Source organism: Dermochelys coriacea, chromosome 6, assembly GCF_009764565.3.
Source record: "Dermochelys coriacea isolate rDerCor1 chromosome 6, rDerCor1.pri.v4, whole genome shotgun sequence".
NCBI classification, from domain to species: domain Eukaryota; kingdom Metazoa; phylum Chordata; order Testudines; family Dermochelyidae; genus Dermochelys; species Dermochelys coriacea.
The window spans coordinates 58,668,971-58,686,976 of record NC_050073.1 but is presented as its reverse complement, the minus strand read 5'-3'; the positions used below and the strand labels follow the sequence as shown (position 1 = coordinate 58,686,976).

Sequence of the window (18,006 nt, the reverse complement as noted above, 5' to 3'; positions counted from 1 at the left end):
TCCCTCACAGGATTCATAAACCAAACATATAGCACTATGCTAAGTGCATGAGAGCCTGAGAGGGAAACTGACCAGAAAATTTTAATTACTCATGCTGATAGAAATAAAAATATAAACCAGGAACAAATAGTGACAAGTAAATTGCCTTTTTAAAACTTTCCATTTTACGGTGTCAACCTCAAATGAAATTAAATGTATTTGTGAAAAAAACATGTTTTTAACCAGAGCATTCCTCTAACTCTCACAATTATAGTAGATTAAACAGCGCAAGAGCCTGATCCCAAAATGTCCCACTTTCATTTGCACTATATTCATAGATAAGGGAAATCTCTCCATCTCATTAAATTATTTCACTTCCAAAGCCTATTTGTCTCTTTGAAGTGGGAGGGGATTCCCCCCCCCTTTTTAAAACAAATTGATATGCATTTTCTTGTAACAGCATTGACCAACGTTCTCAATATATGCAGTAGGACACATTTGCCCAGATTTGTGAAGAGATCATCCACAATGTTTAGGACAAAGCACTAGGAGCCAAATTCATCTCTGCTGTAAATCAACGGCATTACAAAAAGTTGAATTTCATCTTAAGCCTCCCTCAGTCTTCTTTCCACTTTTATTTATTAAACAGAATTATTCCTATAGTTTGCATTTGCAGGTACCATTTTTAAAAATGCTATCTAGAGAGAAGTGCTAGTCACCCACATGCATTTAACTATTACTACTAATCAGCAGGCTAGTCCACAGAAATTAACATTTACAGAAGTTGAGCAGGTAATCAGAAAACTAATTAAAAATCTGACACAAGAAAAGCAGTATGATCAGTACTATTCTTGCTATATATTCAAGTCTAGTTCTCTCTCTCTCATTGGAATAGTGATATTACTTGTTTCCAGACCAGTACGAGCAGCACATGCATTTCATATAAAAATTAACCTAAGCTGTAAAACTCATCAGCCACATACTCTCCCTGGGAAAATTACTCAGAAAACACGTAATGCAAGAATGAACATTTCCTCGGATGTGATTTAGTAATGTCTCCAAATTTTGGCACAATTTACCTGTATGAAGTATGGGATGCACACACACACAACAAAAACGAAGAAAATTCACCCAACTGTAAATCCAGAATGTGTTTTGGTTTCCACCTTCATCGAGTGATGAAGATGTGGCTTATTAATAAAATGATTTCAAAACACAAAATCACATTGAAGCAGTGTATACAACATGGAAAAGCCAAAGAATACATACAACACCACATTTTGCTGTGGCATATACTCAGAAGGACTAACACTCCATGTTAAGTCCAAAATAATACATCCAGAGATTCTCTCAAGTTGCTTAGGTCCTACCATTTTTTCATGAGGGAAAAATTAATTTTGTATCTGAGAGACTGTGGAGATTGTTTAAATATTTTAGCATGAAAAATACTAATAATCTAGTGATCAATTAGTCTCAATCATTGTTGTATATTATTAAAGAATCAATATTGGGTATATTCATTTGGATCCAAATGCCCTTTAATGCACCGTGCTATTAATTTCTCTTTTTTAATAGCTTTTATAAACACAATAAATGCTTTCTATATTGTTTTATATCTTCAATGTATTCTACAAACAATAGATTTTTTACCATTTTTTTGTGTGTCTGTGGGGGGGGGGGTGTATATATATATAGACTATATCTATATAAATGTAATGTTCTTTCTATGTCTTTTTTGTTTTTGACATATCTATCTATCTATATCAAAAACAAAAAAAGACATTGAAAAAACATTACATTTATAAAGTCAAGCACTCAAAAGTTAAGAATTAATTCAGCCCTCTTGTGCACATTATAAAAAGTTTTTAAATTACATGATCACATACTATTTTTTCTACAGGATCCCTGCCTCATTCAGTGCACTGACTATACAGTGCTCACTTAAGAAGCTATTCCAGTGATTTTCAACCTTTTTTTCATTTGTGGACTTCTAAAAAATTTAGAGGCACAAGCCCTTTTGCAAATCTTAGACGCAGTCTGCAGACCCCCAGGGGTCCACGGACCACAGGTTGAAAACCACTGTTCTATGGTAACAACAACCTTTTGCGGACCCCATAGTCTGAGGATCCCCAGAGGTCTGCAGACCACAGACTGAAAACCACTGAGCTATTCAATATTTTACTTTTACTTCATTGTTTAATGTATGGCCCTCATTCCTTACTGCACACAATTCATACCTACCTTTGAGGACAAAAGGAGGACTGAGTCACAGGGAGATTAAGGTCAAAAGTATTCACTAATTCTAGGTGCCCAATTAGGGAGACCTAGGAACTGATTTTTCAAAGAATTATACAGCACTTTATATATTCATAGCACAGCTCCCATTTACTTCAGTTGCAGTTGTGAGTTCTCAGCAATTCTGCAAATCTTTTTTTTTCTTAAAAAAAAAATCAGACCCCAGAGACCCAGAAAATGAAGAACACAATAATTCATAAATTTATAAATTATATGGCCAGATTAGATTGTCATAATCTAATTTGACCTCCCACATAATATAGGCCATAGGACTTCCCTGAATTAATTCTTGTTTAAACTAAGGCATGTTTTTTTTTTTTTAAAAAAACATTCAATTCTTGATTTTAAAATTTTGCAATAGAAAATCGTCCACAACCCTTTGTAAACTATTCCAAAGGTTAGTTACCCTCACTTAAAAAAATTCAGTCTTATTTCTAGACCGAATTTGTCTAGCTTCAGCTTCCAGCCATTGGATCTCATTACACCTTTGTCTGTTAGATTGAAGTCCCTTTTTTTTTTTTATCAAGTTTCAGTTCCCCATATAGGTATTTATAGACTGATCAAATCACCGCTTAATCTTCTCTTTGATAAACTAAAAAGATTGAGCTCCTTGAGTCTTTTATTATAAAGTATATCTTCCAATCTGTTAGGTTTCAGAGTGGTAGCTGCATTAGTGTGTATCAGCAAAAACAACAAGGAGTCCCAATCTGTTAGTTATTCTTATGGCTCTTCTCTGAACCCACTCCAATTTTTAAATATTTTTTTTATTGTGGGCACCAACACTTTTAAAGTCACTGCTTCCCAGGATACAGTCTCCCATCCTGTAAGTATGACTTGCATTCTTTGCTCTTAAATGTATGACTTTACATTAGGCCATTCTGAAACACATACTGTTTGCTTGCGTCCAACTGATTGCTCTGTATCAGTGACCTGTCCTCTTCATTATTTACCACTCCACCAATCTTGTGTCATCTGAAAGCTTTATCAGTCATGATTTTATGTTTTCTTCCAGGTCATTGATACAAATGTTAAATGGCATAGGGCTAATAACCCGCTCTATGCAGAGCCTCGCTAGAAACACAGCCATGCCATCATGATTCCCTGTTTACAATTACATTTTGAAACCTATCAGTCTGCCATTTAATCCATTTAATGTGTGCCATGATGTCTGTACATTGTTCTAGTTTCTTAATCTAAGCATCATGCAGTATCGAGTCAATCATCTTACAAAAGTCTATTGCATCAACACTATTATCTTTATCAACCAAACTCCTAATCTTCTTCCAAAAAAAATCTAGTTCATTTGACAAGATCTATTTTCTCTATACCCCGGTTGAATGACATTAATTATATTACCCTCCTTTAATTCTTTATCAGTCAAGTCCCATATCAGCCTTTCCACCGTTTTACCCAAGATCCATGTCAGGCTGACAGGCCTAATTACCCAGATCATCCCGTTTGCCCTTTATGAAAATTGGCACATCAGCTTTCTTTCAGTCTTCTGAAACTTCCTCAGTGTTCCAAGACTTATTGAATGGTATCATTAACAGTCCAGCCAGCTCCTCAGCCAACTCTTAAAATTCTAGGATGCAAATTATATGGACCTGTTGATTTTAAAATGTCTAACTTTAGTAGTTGCTGTTTAACAACCTCCTGAGTTACCGTTGGAATGGAAAGTGTTTCACCATCATCATATATTAATAGATCATGCTGCATTTTACCAAATATAGAACAAAAATATTTATTGAACACTTCTGTCTTTTCTGCATTATTATTGACAATTCTACCATTTCCATTTAGTAATGGATCGATAACCATCTTAGGATTCCTTTCAATGACCACCTGTGAAAAATTTAATTTAATTGTCTTGCCTAGCATCACATAAGCACTCTGGCAGAGGTAGGGATAGAGGGTAGTAGATCTCCAGGGTAGCATTCAACTGCCTTAATTATGAGACCATCCTTCCTCTTCCTGCAATCCCCTGCCTCATTCACTACACACCTTTCAACTTCTGCAACAAATGAGACAAGGGTCCTACAGATAAGAAATTCCTTCACTACATAACCACAATTCATCCCCAGAGCAGGTCCATCCAGTGCACTAAATGAGGCAGGGATCCTGTGGGAAAAAATTATATATGGTCATGTAATTAAAGACTGTATCATATTGACATCCAAACGGTTCATCAGCAGGGTTGCAATCTTTAGATCCACTGCACAGACTTTTGCCACTTGAGCTAAAAGAATACCTGATAATGACACTGGAGGGGAATGAGACACACATTTTGCCAGTGGATTTCACAGATATTTGCTGTGGGTTCCACTCCCGACTCTGGAAAGGAGCATGCTCTAGTGAGCACACAGACTATTATGCTTATTTTCCTCCAAGCTTGACCGCCCCGTCCCCTCCAACCTGTACCAGTCCTGTCTATTCCCCACCCCCGGCTCCTTGTCCTTCTCCCATTCTCCTTGCCTACCCAGTCCCAGTCTCCACTACTCACGCTTTTCATCCCACTCCAAGTCTCCTTGACGAGCCAGTCTCCATTCTCCCCTCCCTGCTCCTCATCCAATTTCTCTCTCCTCTTCCTGCCCCCACCACTGTTTCACAGTCCCAGTCTCCCTCATTGGGCTCCTCATATAATCTTTGTCTCTGCTCCATGACTCTTTGACCTAATCTCCTCCTTCCCTGACTCTTTGACCCAGTCTCTTTGCCCAGCCATTCCCAGCTCTCCCTCTGCACACAACTCTTTACCAGATTTGTCTCCCCACTCCCTGCCACACACTGGTTCCTATTCCCAGTCTCCTTATGCAGCTGGGCCAAGTCTCTTCCCTTCTCCTCCTCCAATCTCAATGCCCATCTCCCTCCCCCCACCCCAATCAAAAAAATCACTATCCCCCTCCGACTCCCAGCCCCATTCCCCCTCCCCATGGCTCCCAGTTTTCTTGCCCAACCAGTTCCTGCTTCATTCCCTTCCCCCATCCACCCACATTTCCAGCTCCCAATCCCAGTTTCACCACCATCAATTCTGACTCTCAGGCCCATCCTCCTTTCCCCTCCCATCTCAGTCTCACCAGCGTCCTTGTCTTAATCTATTCATTTCCCTTTCCCTAGTTTGGTTTTGTCCCCGCTGCATTCAAATCAGACAGCTTCCTCCTCCATGCTGTCTGGCTGGAAGCAGGGAAATCACTGCAAGCACAAGAGAGACAGGCTCCCTGGCTCTCAGTCCCAGTGCAGGAGCAGCAACTACAAGGAACTTCTGGTTTCACCCTTTAGTCCTGAGCTGATAGGAGCATGCTCAGTTTCTCAAGGGATGGTGCATGTACAGTCTAGTCACCAATGACCTCTTCTTAGCTAAAGCTCATAACCAGTACTCCATCCTCATCCTTGATTTGTCAGCCACCTCTGACACCATCAATTATGGCCTTCTTGAAATCTTGTCTTCTCTCTTGGCTTCTGTGACTCTTCCCCCTCCTGTGTCTCCTCCTCCTCCCTCTTTAATAGCTTCTTCAGTGTGTCCTTCAGAGGATCTTTCTCACCCTCCTCCAGCTTTCTGCAAGGGTTCTACAGGGTTCTGTCCTTGGTCCTCTTCTCTTCTCCCTCTACATGTTATCTCTGGGAAATCTCATTTGCAAACAAATTCAGCTATTATCTCTATGCTCACAACTCAGAAATCTACCTTTCTACTGCAGAACTGTCTCCTTCTGTCTAAACTAAAATCTCAGCCTCTCTCTTTGACATCTCCTCATGGATTTTTTAGCCCTCAGGTCAGCATTACTAAAATAGAGCTCCAAGCCTACCACTATCTCCTTTCTTGATCACTGTGGAGACCACCATCATCTTGTCTGTCACTCAGGCCTGTAACCTAGGCATCTTCTTCAGCTTGGATCTCTCTCTTGGTCCTCAAATCCAGACTATGTTACGCAGAAAGAATCTGCAAGATGTAGATATCTCTAAGATGTTTCATTCGGACTCTCATAATCTTTTGTCTTGATTACTTCAGCATTCCTCTCTCTGGCCTTGACAAATGCGATCTTGCCCCACACAAATCCATTCAGAATACTGCTGCAAAAATAATTTTCCTACCCCATGGCTTTGGCCACATCACCCTCTCCCTGAATCCATCCACTAATTCCCCCATAAGCTTCATCTTCACTTTAAAGGCCCTTTAAAGCATAGTCCCACCCGACCTATCATCTCTTATAGAATTCATCATTGAGATGTCAACTTTTGCTACGATCCCCATGATGTCACCCTCCATCACCCATTTGTTAATTTTTCAAACAAGCACCTTTGTGCTTTCTTCAATGCTGGTCCTTATGCTTGGGAGGCACTCCCCATAAACATCTGCAATGTTACCTCATTATCTTCTTTCAAATCCCTTAAAACTGTCCTTTTCCATGATCAGGCCTCGAGTGTGCTGATTCCACTGCCTATCAAGCTGACCATTCATTGTTTCCTTGTACTCCCTGTCAGTCTGTGTCCATCTGATGGATTTTATTTTATACTTAGTGTGAAGCTGTCTACCAGGGTGACAGCTCAAGTCAAAGCCATAGGCCAACTCACTTGTATCTGAATATCAAAGAAGTGTTAAGTATGCAGTAAGACTCATATGCTGATAGAGATAAAAAAAGAGATGCTAATGTTAGTGTATTCACTTATCAGTAAGCAATTGTCTCGTATTACATTACATTTGCATTGCATATACCCCTGTAATTACAATTACAGTACGTATCCTGATAATTAAATAACTCTAGATCAAATGTGTGTTAAGATAAGAATGTACCTGATGTGTAAACTTCATGAAAACTAATGGATTGTTGTTTCCTATTACATTACCTTTCATATTGTGTATATCCCTGTGACTAATTCATCAAATGGGAATCAGAGTAGCAGCCGTGTTAAGTCTGTATCCGCAAAAAGAAAAGGAGTACTTGTGGCACCTTAGAGACTAACAAATTTATTTAGTTTCTAAGGTGCCACAAGTACTCCTTTTCTTTTTTCAAATCGGAATGGAACCCTGGAAATGCTAATGAAGGACTTAATGGCTGTAATAGGAAATGCTAATTTCAAATCAAGGGGACATGGAGGAATAAAGACACTTATCAGATTGCTTTCTGTGTGGAAAAGCTATAAATATGAATTCAAAAAAGGATCTAGTATCTCTGAACTATTTGGACATTCAAAGGAAAGTGTTCCAGATGCAAGACAAAGATACTCAAAGTTATTTTGGGTAACTCTGAGAGACTTACGGAAAACTAGCAAATTACTACATCTCTACTATCATTGTGGACTTACAAATTTAGATTTATCTGTTAATGTATTTTATCTGCTTTAATCCCTTGATAACTCTTCATTTCTTTTTCTTAGCTAATAAATCTTTAGTTAGTTTACTAGAGAAATTGGTTGTAAGCGTTGTCTTGGTGTAAGATCAAAAGTGTTATGCAATACAAATTTAAACATTTTTAATGTAACCCAGCAAATCCATGCATGTGCTATACATATTCAGACAATAAAAGGACAGCTGCATTCACCATGTGAACTGATACAAAAAACTAGCCAATAATAATTGATATGATAAGGAGTAAAAACGATGAAGAGGTGTATTTTCTGACTTAGTCCATTTCTAAGGACAAATATTTCAACAATCATAAATCAACTCTCTTTACAAGATTTGCAAAGCAATTATAATAGTAAATTAGCCACTGATCAGTCAATACTGGTATTGACGACTACTAGTGCTCAAACGACAATTTGGCAAACTTTTTTATTAATAGTTCTAAGACTTCTGACACCCTCCATTTACATTTTTTTTTTGAAATGGTGAACTTAAATTCTCTCCTGGTCCAAAGCTGCAAATACCAAGTTTAACTCAGAGGCAGAAATTTATGGCCGGTTACTAATGTAAACATGGACAGAACCCTGAAATCAAGAAAGGACCAACAGACAGCAGGTATAATACATATCTCAAAACACTACACTGTAGTTCTGATACACTGAAGAACTTTAAATGGTGAACTTTTGTTTTCATTTAACCAACTGTAAATGGTTTATATGGGGTTAAACAAGTCCAAAGGATGAAATAAATAACATAAGCACACAACCTTTAACTTTTCCATTCATTCAGTGTCTCTGTAAATCATTAGAAGCTCCATGAATATTAATATTCTGTCTCCCTGTTTCTAAGCAGGGCCATAACCATGATCTCTGGATGGCTCACAGCCATCTCGAATTTACCATTTTAACAACTAAAATCAAATTTTAAAAAAAATAAGAGACAGAAATGAACATCTTCCAGTATAAACTTTATAACTTTCTTCTTTGCCAGGGAACTGCATCACATTTTCCCTAAATATGAATAAAAGTGTCATTAAATACACACCTTCTTGCAAACTTCATATTTTTCCTGGCTTCTTTTTAGCTCTATAAATATCATTGGGTGCGGGAATTTGGGACACTACATTTGCACACAATTTTTAAAGGCACAGATGCACAGTTTTTTAATTTTCTCAAGATATCCAAATGTCTTGATATTTTGCAGAGTAAACAGAATCCAATTCCTCTTAAGCTAGGGATAGATCCTCCCCCTGACATATGCATAACTCTGACTGAGAGGACAGGTATACAAACCATAGAAGTTACAGATGGACAAGACCTCACATTTCTAAAATCCCTACAGCAGTTTACTCTCTTATATTTCGACTATTTCTATTGGTGGAGTCTCTCTGACATCACTTGGCAACTTTTTCCGTTCTCAAATTGATCTTACTATTAAAAGCTTTTCTTTATATCTGAACTTTCCCTTCTTTCATTCAAAACCATTACATCTTGTAATACCACTTTGATCAACTTCACCCAATCCTGGTATGGTACTGAAGCTTTTTGTGAGTGGTACTCTAGGCTTACTGATAAGCCTGTGTCCTGGGGCCTGGTGCACTGTCACTACCTTCCTCCCACAAATCTGTGAGTACTTTAACTCATAAAGGAAGATCACTGCTCCAGATCCCAAACTCACAATCACAGAACTTGGGCCTGGAAGAGCCAACCTACATTTGAGACTCCACAGAATTTAACAGGAGGGGCAGAAAATGGGCCATCAGCGGGTAAGACTCACCAAAAAGCACTGGAAGTACTGCTAGTTTAGATGACAGCGTCAAAAGGAAGTTATGGAACTAAATGAGCCATGTCAAATTGAAGCAACAGAGAAAACAGCCTTACAAAAAGCTAAAGAAAATGAAACACTGAAAAGAAATGGTAGAAAGAATCTTGTAAAGTCATCTCTAAAGTCTGAAATAAATATTAAGGAAAACACAACAAAGTCACCAACTGAACTGTCCAAATAGAATGATTTTTTTTCACAGATGTGCTTACGGTAACTGGCTTGTCCATCCCTGTTAAAAAGTCATCTGTTTTTTATCTTCCTGTCATTTTCATGCTTCTCTGATTTTATGATTTGATACTGTGGGCCAGAGACTTAAAAAAAAAAAAAAAACTTACTGGTATTGAAAATTCCTCAGCCAAGTACTTCAACAACGATGCTTCTCTAGCCAGAAAGTTACTTCTCTCCATCAGGTTGCCTTGAAGTTTCGTATCAAACTCCTTTCTGACCACTGAAGCAACAGAGTCAATTATTACAAGCTTAACCTTCTTAGAAATTATTTCTTCTTCCAAAGTCTCAATCCTTAAAAAAAAAAAATAATAATAATAATAATAATAATAAGTATTGACTTAGGTGAAGCAGTAACATCAGACAGCGGGATGTTAGTTGTGTACATATTATGATTAACACAAAAAAAAATTTTAGAAGCATAAATCTGTTACACCAAATTGTACTAAAACCTTTCTATATGGCCAAGCCCCTCTGTCAACAGTCACCCTTGCTGGGTTATGGAGATGTGGAAGGGGGAAGGAATCCTGCTCCATAACCCCTACCACAGCTCTCAGGCTGCCAAGCTCCTGTATCCCCGAGTGCCCCCTTCAAAGTGGAGGGTTGGAGGAGCCACATAATATGGATCTGCTCTGTCCCATGCAGTCATGGGGGTAATCAGGGAGATATGCACACACAGAGATTGTGCCCTCCCTCCTCTCTCACATAGTAGAAACATCCCATTTCTACCACCGTGGGTCGCCTCTACAGCCACTGGACCAGGTTCCTTTCTACATACTTGCAATGTAATATACATGGCAAAATATATTTGGTTAATAATATGCTAAGAGTTCATCCTCTCTGATGGGGCTGTAGGTAGTATACAGCACAAGTAGTCTGCTACTAACATGTTTGCAGATACACACAAGAAAAATGGCAAGATGTCCTTGCCACATCATAACCTGTCGTCATGACAATGTATCATCACAAGTTGACAAAGTAACATGGCAACACAGGATGATCATGTAAAAGCTTTCCTGGATAACAGTCATGAGTGGGGCTCCTCTCTCTATTTGCAGGAGGATCCCAGCATCTTCTTTTCTTCCTCCCTCATAATGTGGGGATGGGAGGAAGATACTCAGGAGGAATAATTAGGAGGCATTTCCATGATTTTGCTCATTCTACCCTAATCTGAGCTCGAGAAAGCCCGGTGCCCATCAGCTGCACAAACTCCATCAGAGCTACATCTAGGATTATGAAGGGATTCCTGCAAACCACATTTTGCTGGCTGTGTATTAGAGTTTGCTGCATTATAAAAATAGCAACACTAATATCAATTGGTCATACGCTAAACGAGATATCTCAGAAAGCTTTTTCAAAACCTTCCGAATAAAGGGGATCAAATACATGCAACAAGATACAAGGTTGTTGGTCATTTTGCACTAATTTTATCTAGTCAGACTTGCCTAGTTATTGAAATGTAAAGGCCAAAGAAGTGAACTACTGTACATAAAGCTTGAGATGTAAAACATTACATTCATTACAGACCATTCAGCAATGATGGGCTTCTCATTGCACTCCAAAGCAAACAATACCTTTTCAGCACACTGTCACAGGTGAGCTCCCGATAGAGATGAATGCTACGGGTCATTGAAAACAACTTTTCTTCTGTGCCAAAATAATTTGGGAAACGGTGTTCTGCTATCTCAACCAACCTGTTAAAATTCAAAAGGCACATCACAGCAAATTCTGGGCTAACAAGACAGCAACCTTTCTGTACCATTTCCACCACCCCCATAAATTCAAAGTACACAAAGGAAGAGATATTTGATTAACTAAATAGATGATGGGTGAGCAGATGTAGATTTTAAGCTAATAATATTTGACTTCCTTTTCCAAAGAGGAAGCACATTCAAGCGGCCAGAGTGGAGGGCTAGAAGTCAGGGGATGACTGTTCTATTCCCAGTTATGCCACTGAGTCGTTAGTGAAGTTAGGCAAGACACCACTTCTCTGTGTTAGCTCCTCTATGAATAAAATAAAAGTAATAACATTTCCCTAAGTCAAAGGGAATTGTAAGGTTTAGTTACTACCGGCATGTCTACACTATAAAAATAAGTCAACCTAACTTAGGTCAGCATACAGCTGCTACAGTAATTATATCACTGGTGCGTGTCTAGATTTTGCTCCTTGTGTAAGCGGTGTGTGTCTTCACCAGAAATGCTTGAATCGATTGTACTGTCAGTGAGGGGCATTGTGGAATGGCTTCTGAAAGTCAGTAACAGTCAATGTAAGCAACTTAGTGTCTATACCAGAGCTGGGCAAACTATGGCCCACGGGCCACATCCAGCGCGCGGGACACTCCTGCCCAGCCCCTGAGCTCCTGGCCTGGGAGGCTAGTCCCCAGTCCCTCCCATGCTGTTCCCCCTCCCCCACAGCCTCAGAGTGCCGCACCACCGGCGCAACGCTCTGGGCAGCCAGGCAGCACAGTTGCAGAGCCGTGGCTTGACCCGGTGCTCTGGGCGGCACGACTGTAGCGCTGCCAGCCACCGGTGCTCCAGGCAGCGCGGTAAGGGGGCAGGGAGCAGCGGGGGTTGGATAGAGGGCAGGGGAGTTCGGGGGCTGTGGTCAGGGGTTGGGGGTGTGGATAGGGGTCGGGGTGGTCAGAGGGCAGGGAACAGGGGGGTTAGATGGGGCAGGGGTCCCCGGGGGGGCAGTCAGTAATGGGGGGGTTGGATGGGGCATCAGGGCACAGTCGGGTTGGGAGGTCTGGGGGTGGTCAGGGGACAGGGAGCAGAGGATGGTGGATCGGGCAGGATTCCCGGGGGGCCTGGATAGGAGGCATGGGCCGGGTCACACCTGGCTGTTTGGGGAGACACAGCCTCCCCTAACTGGCCCGCCATACAATTTTGGAAACCCGATGTGGCCCTCAGACCAAAAAGTTTACCTGACCCTGGTCTACACTGACACTGCAGCGACCTAAGTACATCGACTTTGACTCTACACCTCTCGTGGATGTGGAGTTATTAAGTTGTTGTAGTGGGGTAATTACATCAGCAGGAGCAAAATTTTCATGTAGACACTTACATAGTTAGGTCAATGTTAATTGCCTTGCATCGACCTAACTCTGTAGTGCAGACCAGGACTGAATGAAATGCACTTTAAGATTCTTGTACAAAAGTCACTACTAAAGTGCAAAGTATTATTGCTATAGTTCTGATTATCAATGATATTTGCATTTAAATAAGGGTATTGATGATCCCAGATCATCATCTCTTCTGCCTCAACCCTGTAGTGAGGTCATAAAGCTGAGTTTGTGTCATCACAGAAATGTCTTTGGCAACAAGCTGGTATCATATATACAGGCTTATGACATCACTGCAACATCCAGTAGACAAAAAGGTGGAATTGGGAGGAAGAGATCATGATTCAAATGCAAATTGGTAACAGCAGCACAGATATGGAGAGAGTTCTTGACCAAGTCAAATTGTTTTTCATTTATGGGCTGTTTTAAAAGTTTGCTTCAGCATGAAAATCTCTCAAATGGACAATTCTCCTGATTTTGCCACTTACCCAATTTTTAAAAAGACATGTGAAAGCCTAAAGCAGAAAAGGGAAATTTATTTTTCAGGCCACAGTGAAAGATCATTAGATGGACAGCTCCAGCAAATAAAATACTCCATTTAACCACAAAACAGACACAATATAGTCAACCAACCAAGAGGTTACCCGAGATGGGTGGCAGGAGGTGGTGATGGGTCACTAAGACAGGTCTTTCACCATCATCTCGCTTCACATAGGTCAGTGTTTTTCAATTTTTCTGATACCAGGATCGGCTTACTGCCTTCCTAACCTGTGTCAGGGAGATCTCAGGGAGCAGTGCCAGTACATGGACCGGTTGTTAAGAAACACCGATACAGGTCACTTAACAGTTTTCAAATGACAGCAACTTTGAGATACTATTGACTGATTTAAATGAGTGGCCTAGAGATGAAATATTCTATACCCCATTAGCAAGTCCCTGACCCATCCAGTCCATTAGTTGTCATTATTAAGATGTGCAGTTGCTTATTGCCATGCTAGTAAGTGCATCTCATTAATTGATCAAACCAAAAAATCCAAAGCACAATGAATGTTTTTCACCTGGTCCCAAACATCATTATATTCAAAACCCAGGGTCTGGAAAAAACAAAAACAAACAAACAAAAAAAACCCCCACAATCACAACTCTGAAACTAAATAATTCTCAGTCTTCAAAGGCCAACATTTTCAAATTCAGATGCTTAAAGTTACTCAGGTACTTAGGTGGAAGTGGCATGATTTTTAGAAATGCTGAGCTCCCATAAATTGCACTGAAGTCAGTGCAAGTTGGAAGGACTCAAACACCTTTCAGAGTGTTAGTCTGTATCAGCATCAAAAAAAAACAAACAAACAAACAAAAACCGAGGAGTACTTGTGGCACCTTAGAGACTAACAAATTTATTTGGGAATAAGCTTTCATGGGCTAAAACCCAATTCATCGCATGCATGCAGTGGAAAATACAGTATGAAGATATATATACACACACAGAGAACATGAAAAAATGGGTGTTGCCATACCAACTGTAAGGAGACCAATTAATTAAGGTGGGCTATTATCAGCCACAGAAAAAAAAATCAGGCCACATTTATCTAGGTACTTAAATATGGATTTAGGAGCTTAACTTTAGGCACTGATGTTTAAAAATTTTGATCCCTATGATTATTGTAAATTGTTTTGCAATGTTCAAAATGAACAAGGAAGAGAAACTGTTTAACTTTGCTTGGTAGTGTTTACACTCCACACACTATATGTGTGAAGAGAGTGACATCTGGTGGGTGAAAAGAAAAGGAGTACTTGTGGCACCTTTAGAGACTAACAAATTTATTTGAGCATAAGCTTTCTTTTTGCGAATACAGACTAACACGGCTGCTACTCTGAAATCTGGTGGGTGATATTTTTTCCCAAACACTGCACTGTTGAGATAAAAATTGTATTATAAAATGTGTTCCTCTTTTTACAAATCACAATATTATTAAAACTGAAGCTATTTTGGAAATGTATGTTGCTTTTCATTATAATTTGTGCTTACTTTATTTAAAAATTAACTCTTAATTGAACCGTTAGGTTAGGCATTTTCACATCTTGACTAACCGTGTAATCTTACTAACATAAGCTTCTCATTAATCTCCTTCCTCTATTTACTACTAAGACTACTTGCTGCATCTAGAAGTTCAGAGCCAACTCTTCAGGGCAGAGACCTTCTCTTTCAATTAGCCCAGTATATTGCATAGCACAGTCCTTCTGTTACCTTTTCCTATTCATTTTAGGTAGGATGGAGTTAAATCGTAGTGAATGAAATCACCAATTTTAATCATGATTTAAATCAGCAAGCAGGATAGCTTGGTTTAAATAATCAATTTTAACTTATTTTGCGTTTGTACTTTTTAGTTATTTTCTTAAAGAAAGTTTGTTTCTCAATGGTTGATATAATTTAGTACTTCTTTTTGCTTACCAGGAAGATACACTATAGCTATACACTATACATGTTTAATTAATTTTTTTTAATAGCTTAAGGTACATGTATTCAGATTCTTAATTTTTATATTAGAAAACAATGACTGATTCATTTCCTATTTACAGAGTGATATTTTTTTTAAACTAGTGATTTGTGATTAGCTGCATTTGGCTGAAAATTTGAATTTATTTAAAAATGCACAAAACCAGCACTGTAAAATTATTTTTATTAGTTAAAACTATCTTAAATGTACTGGATACCTAATGAAAAAAGTAAGTTTATAAAAACATGTTTTGCTTTTAAAATGAACTAATTTATTAAACAAAGATAATGTTATCTGTAATTAATGAATTGAACTGATTGTAGTCACAATGTCTTTCAAGATTTTAGAACCAGTAAATTTCATTCTCTCACACCTCATTTTAATTCATAGACTGGAAGAGGAAAACAAGCGTTCCTGCTTTTTCAGCTCCCAATCTGTTTCTGAACTTCGAATGAACTAGTCATTCAACTGATCTAGCTGAATAAACTGGCACAAAGAAAATATTCTCTTTGTACCTACAAAAAAAAAAAAAAAAAAAAAGCTACCGCTGTCAAGAGCTGGTCTGGCATTCAAAAAAACTCTGGTTACAAGTTTTTAGCCAGTGACTTTCACCAGGCAGGGGTCTGACTTTCTTTACAACTTGGACAGCAAACATGTACTGCTTGACTACTTTTTTTATTTCAATTATTTGGTTTTAAGAGATTATGGTAAATTTAGACCTTAACAAATTATCATAATTTCAAATTTAAATTTTAAATAGATTTTTAAAATGTATCTAATTCAATTTGAATAAAAGATATCCAATTTAAATCAAACAAATACTTTTTATTTTTATCCATCCTGCGTCACCTCCTTCGGCACGAGGTATTCTCATTTACAGTTTGAAAGCTGATGAGAACACACAGGCTTCATTGCAAAAAAACATGTCACTGACACCTGGATGAATAACTCATTTTTCACATATGCAACCAGGCCATAACAAGGATATCACAAGGCCAACAAGAGGTCAACACCTGAATGAGAAGCAGCTCAAATTCAACCCAGGGAAGACCAAAGGAATATTGGTCAAAAGGGGAAATTTCACTCAACTACCTGAGATACTGGCCTCCCCCTCAAGAGAGGGCATCCCTCCCCGCTCTCTTCTGTTTGTCAAAGTGGAACAGAGCTTTGGGGTCTTGTTCAACTCATTATTAACTCAAGGCCCTGTCTAGAGCAGGATAAAATCATTGTTTTTTTCCACATTGCCTAATACATTTTAAAGGGTTCAACTCTTCGACAGAAGGTGTTAAGTGATGCGTACAAACATTAAAATATATTTCCTAACATGTACATTGGTTCTAAAACACCACTATTTTCTTACTCTGGACAGGACACTCTTCATAAGGAGTGCTGTTATCATATGTCAGCCATTCAGTGAGTGGTCTGGATGAAAGATTTGCTGGCTTCAATCCACCTCCTAAAGGAAAGGTGTCCACATCACAAAAAACACCAGTACGATTAATCTAAAATGACATCTGTACTGGCAATTTCAGGGAGATGTAGTTAATGTTTGCACAGCACAGTGTAGGTGCAAAGTTCTGTAAGAGCTAAGGATTACTATTCATTATGAGAGGCCAAGGACTGAAAGGAGCTTAATTGTATTCCCTGAAGATCAGGGTTGAGGCATTTTACCCAGACAGGGTAGAAAACCTCACAATGGCTTTGGTTTCCAGTGATTTATTCCAGTATTTTTCACAAACCATAAACATAGATAAAGAAAGAATAAAAGAAAACAGAAAAAATGCTTTTCATACACTCAGTAGACAAATATAGTACAGATTCCTCAGTCACTAACTGGTTACTTTTGTACTGAACTGCTATGAAAAAATAAGAGCGTAACTGAAAACAACTTTAGTTTACTGTATTAACAGAGATATTTTCATCTACCTGTTCTAGTGATAGCTTGTTGATGAAGATGCAGAATATCGACTGCATTCATATAGCTTTTTATTATGATTTATTATTAAGTTTATTATTTATTAAGATTTTATTATTATTTAAATTATGATTTTAAATTATGCAAACTGCTGCAGAAGCTTGCAACAGTGCATTGCTTAGGTACCCAGTCCTAGATGCCAGGGCAATGGGACTCTGCAGGGGATCCAGGTGAAGGTGGCTGGGGCTCAGCAGTGGGAGTCTGGGTGTGGGGAGATGGAGCTCATCGGCGAGGTCTGGGTGTGGGGGGCTTAGTGGGAGGGGTCCAGATTTACAGGTGTAGGGTTTGTCAGGGTTAGGGTTTGATGGGCCTGCTTAACAGGGGAGCCCCAACTGCTGCTGAGGGGATGCTGCATGCCAGGCTCCCACTCCCCCAGCCCCCTTTTTTCCCCCCCTATCTCATTCCCCTCACCCACTGCCCCATCGTCCTCCCCTCACTCCCACATTTCCCTTCCCTATTCCACCTCCCCTTCCTTCTCCACTGCCTCTTCCCCCTCGCCCCCACCCCCACTTCTCTCATTTCCCCCACCCTCCCTTATCCAGCCCCACCACAGGCATTCACTATTGCACAGAAAACAGGAAGACTCTCAGCACACAGAAGGGGAATATAACTGGCACTAGGACCCAGGAGGTGGCGTTCAGCTCCAGTGTCAGTATCCCTGAGACTCAGCCTCCTTCAGCTGGGCAGCTCTGCACTTGCAGAAATGGGGGGGAGGGAAGGACAGTGGCACGTAACCTCGTGTACGCCCCCATGCCTTACCTCCGTTTGGGGGAGGCAATCCCCCTGAAAACGGCACCCATGGCCATCCCCCCACGT

At 39.5% G+C, this 18,006-nt stretch overlaps 1 protein-coding gene across 7 annotated transcripts in view; it reads right to left on the bottom strand.

The window, feature by feature from the left end:
* The window catches only part of RAD51B (RAD51 paralog B), a 634,909-nt gene that overhangs the window by 564,605 nt on the left and 52,298 nt on the right, over positions 1 to 18,006 (bottom strand). For all 7 annotated transcript variants that reach the window (XM_043517414.1, XM_038405609.2, XM_043517417.1 and 4 more), the window contains 2 exons: positions 11,233 to 11,352; positions 9,769 to 9,952 (listed from right to left, as the gene is read on the bottom strand). In XM_043517414.1, the coding sequence (XP_043373349.1) occupies positions 9,769 to 9,952; positions 11,233 to 11,352 (304 nt within the window). The remainder of the gene's footprint in view (positions 1 to 9,768; positions 9,953 to 11,232; positions 11,353 to 18,006) is intronic.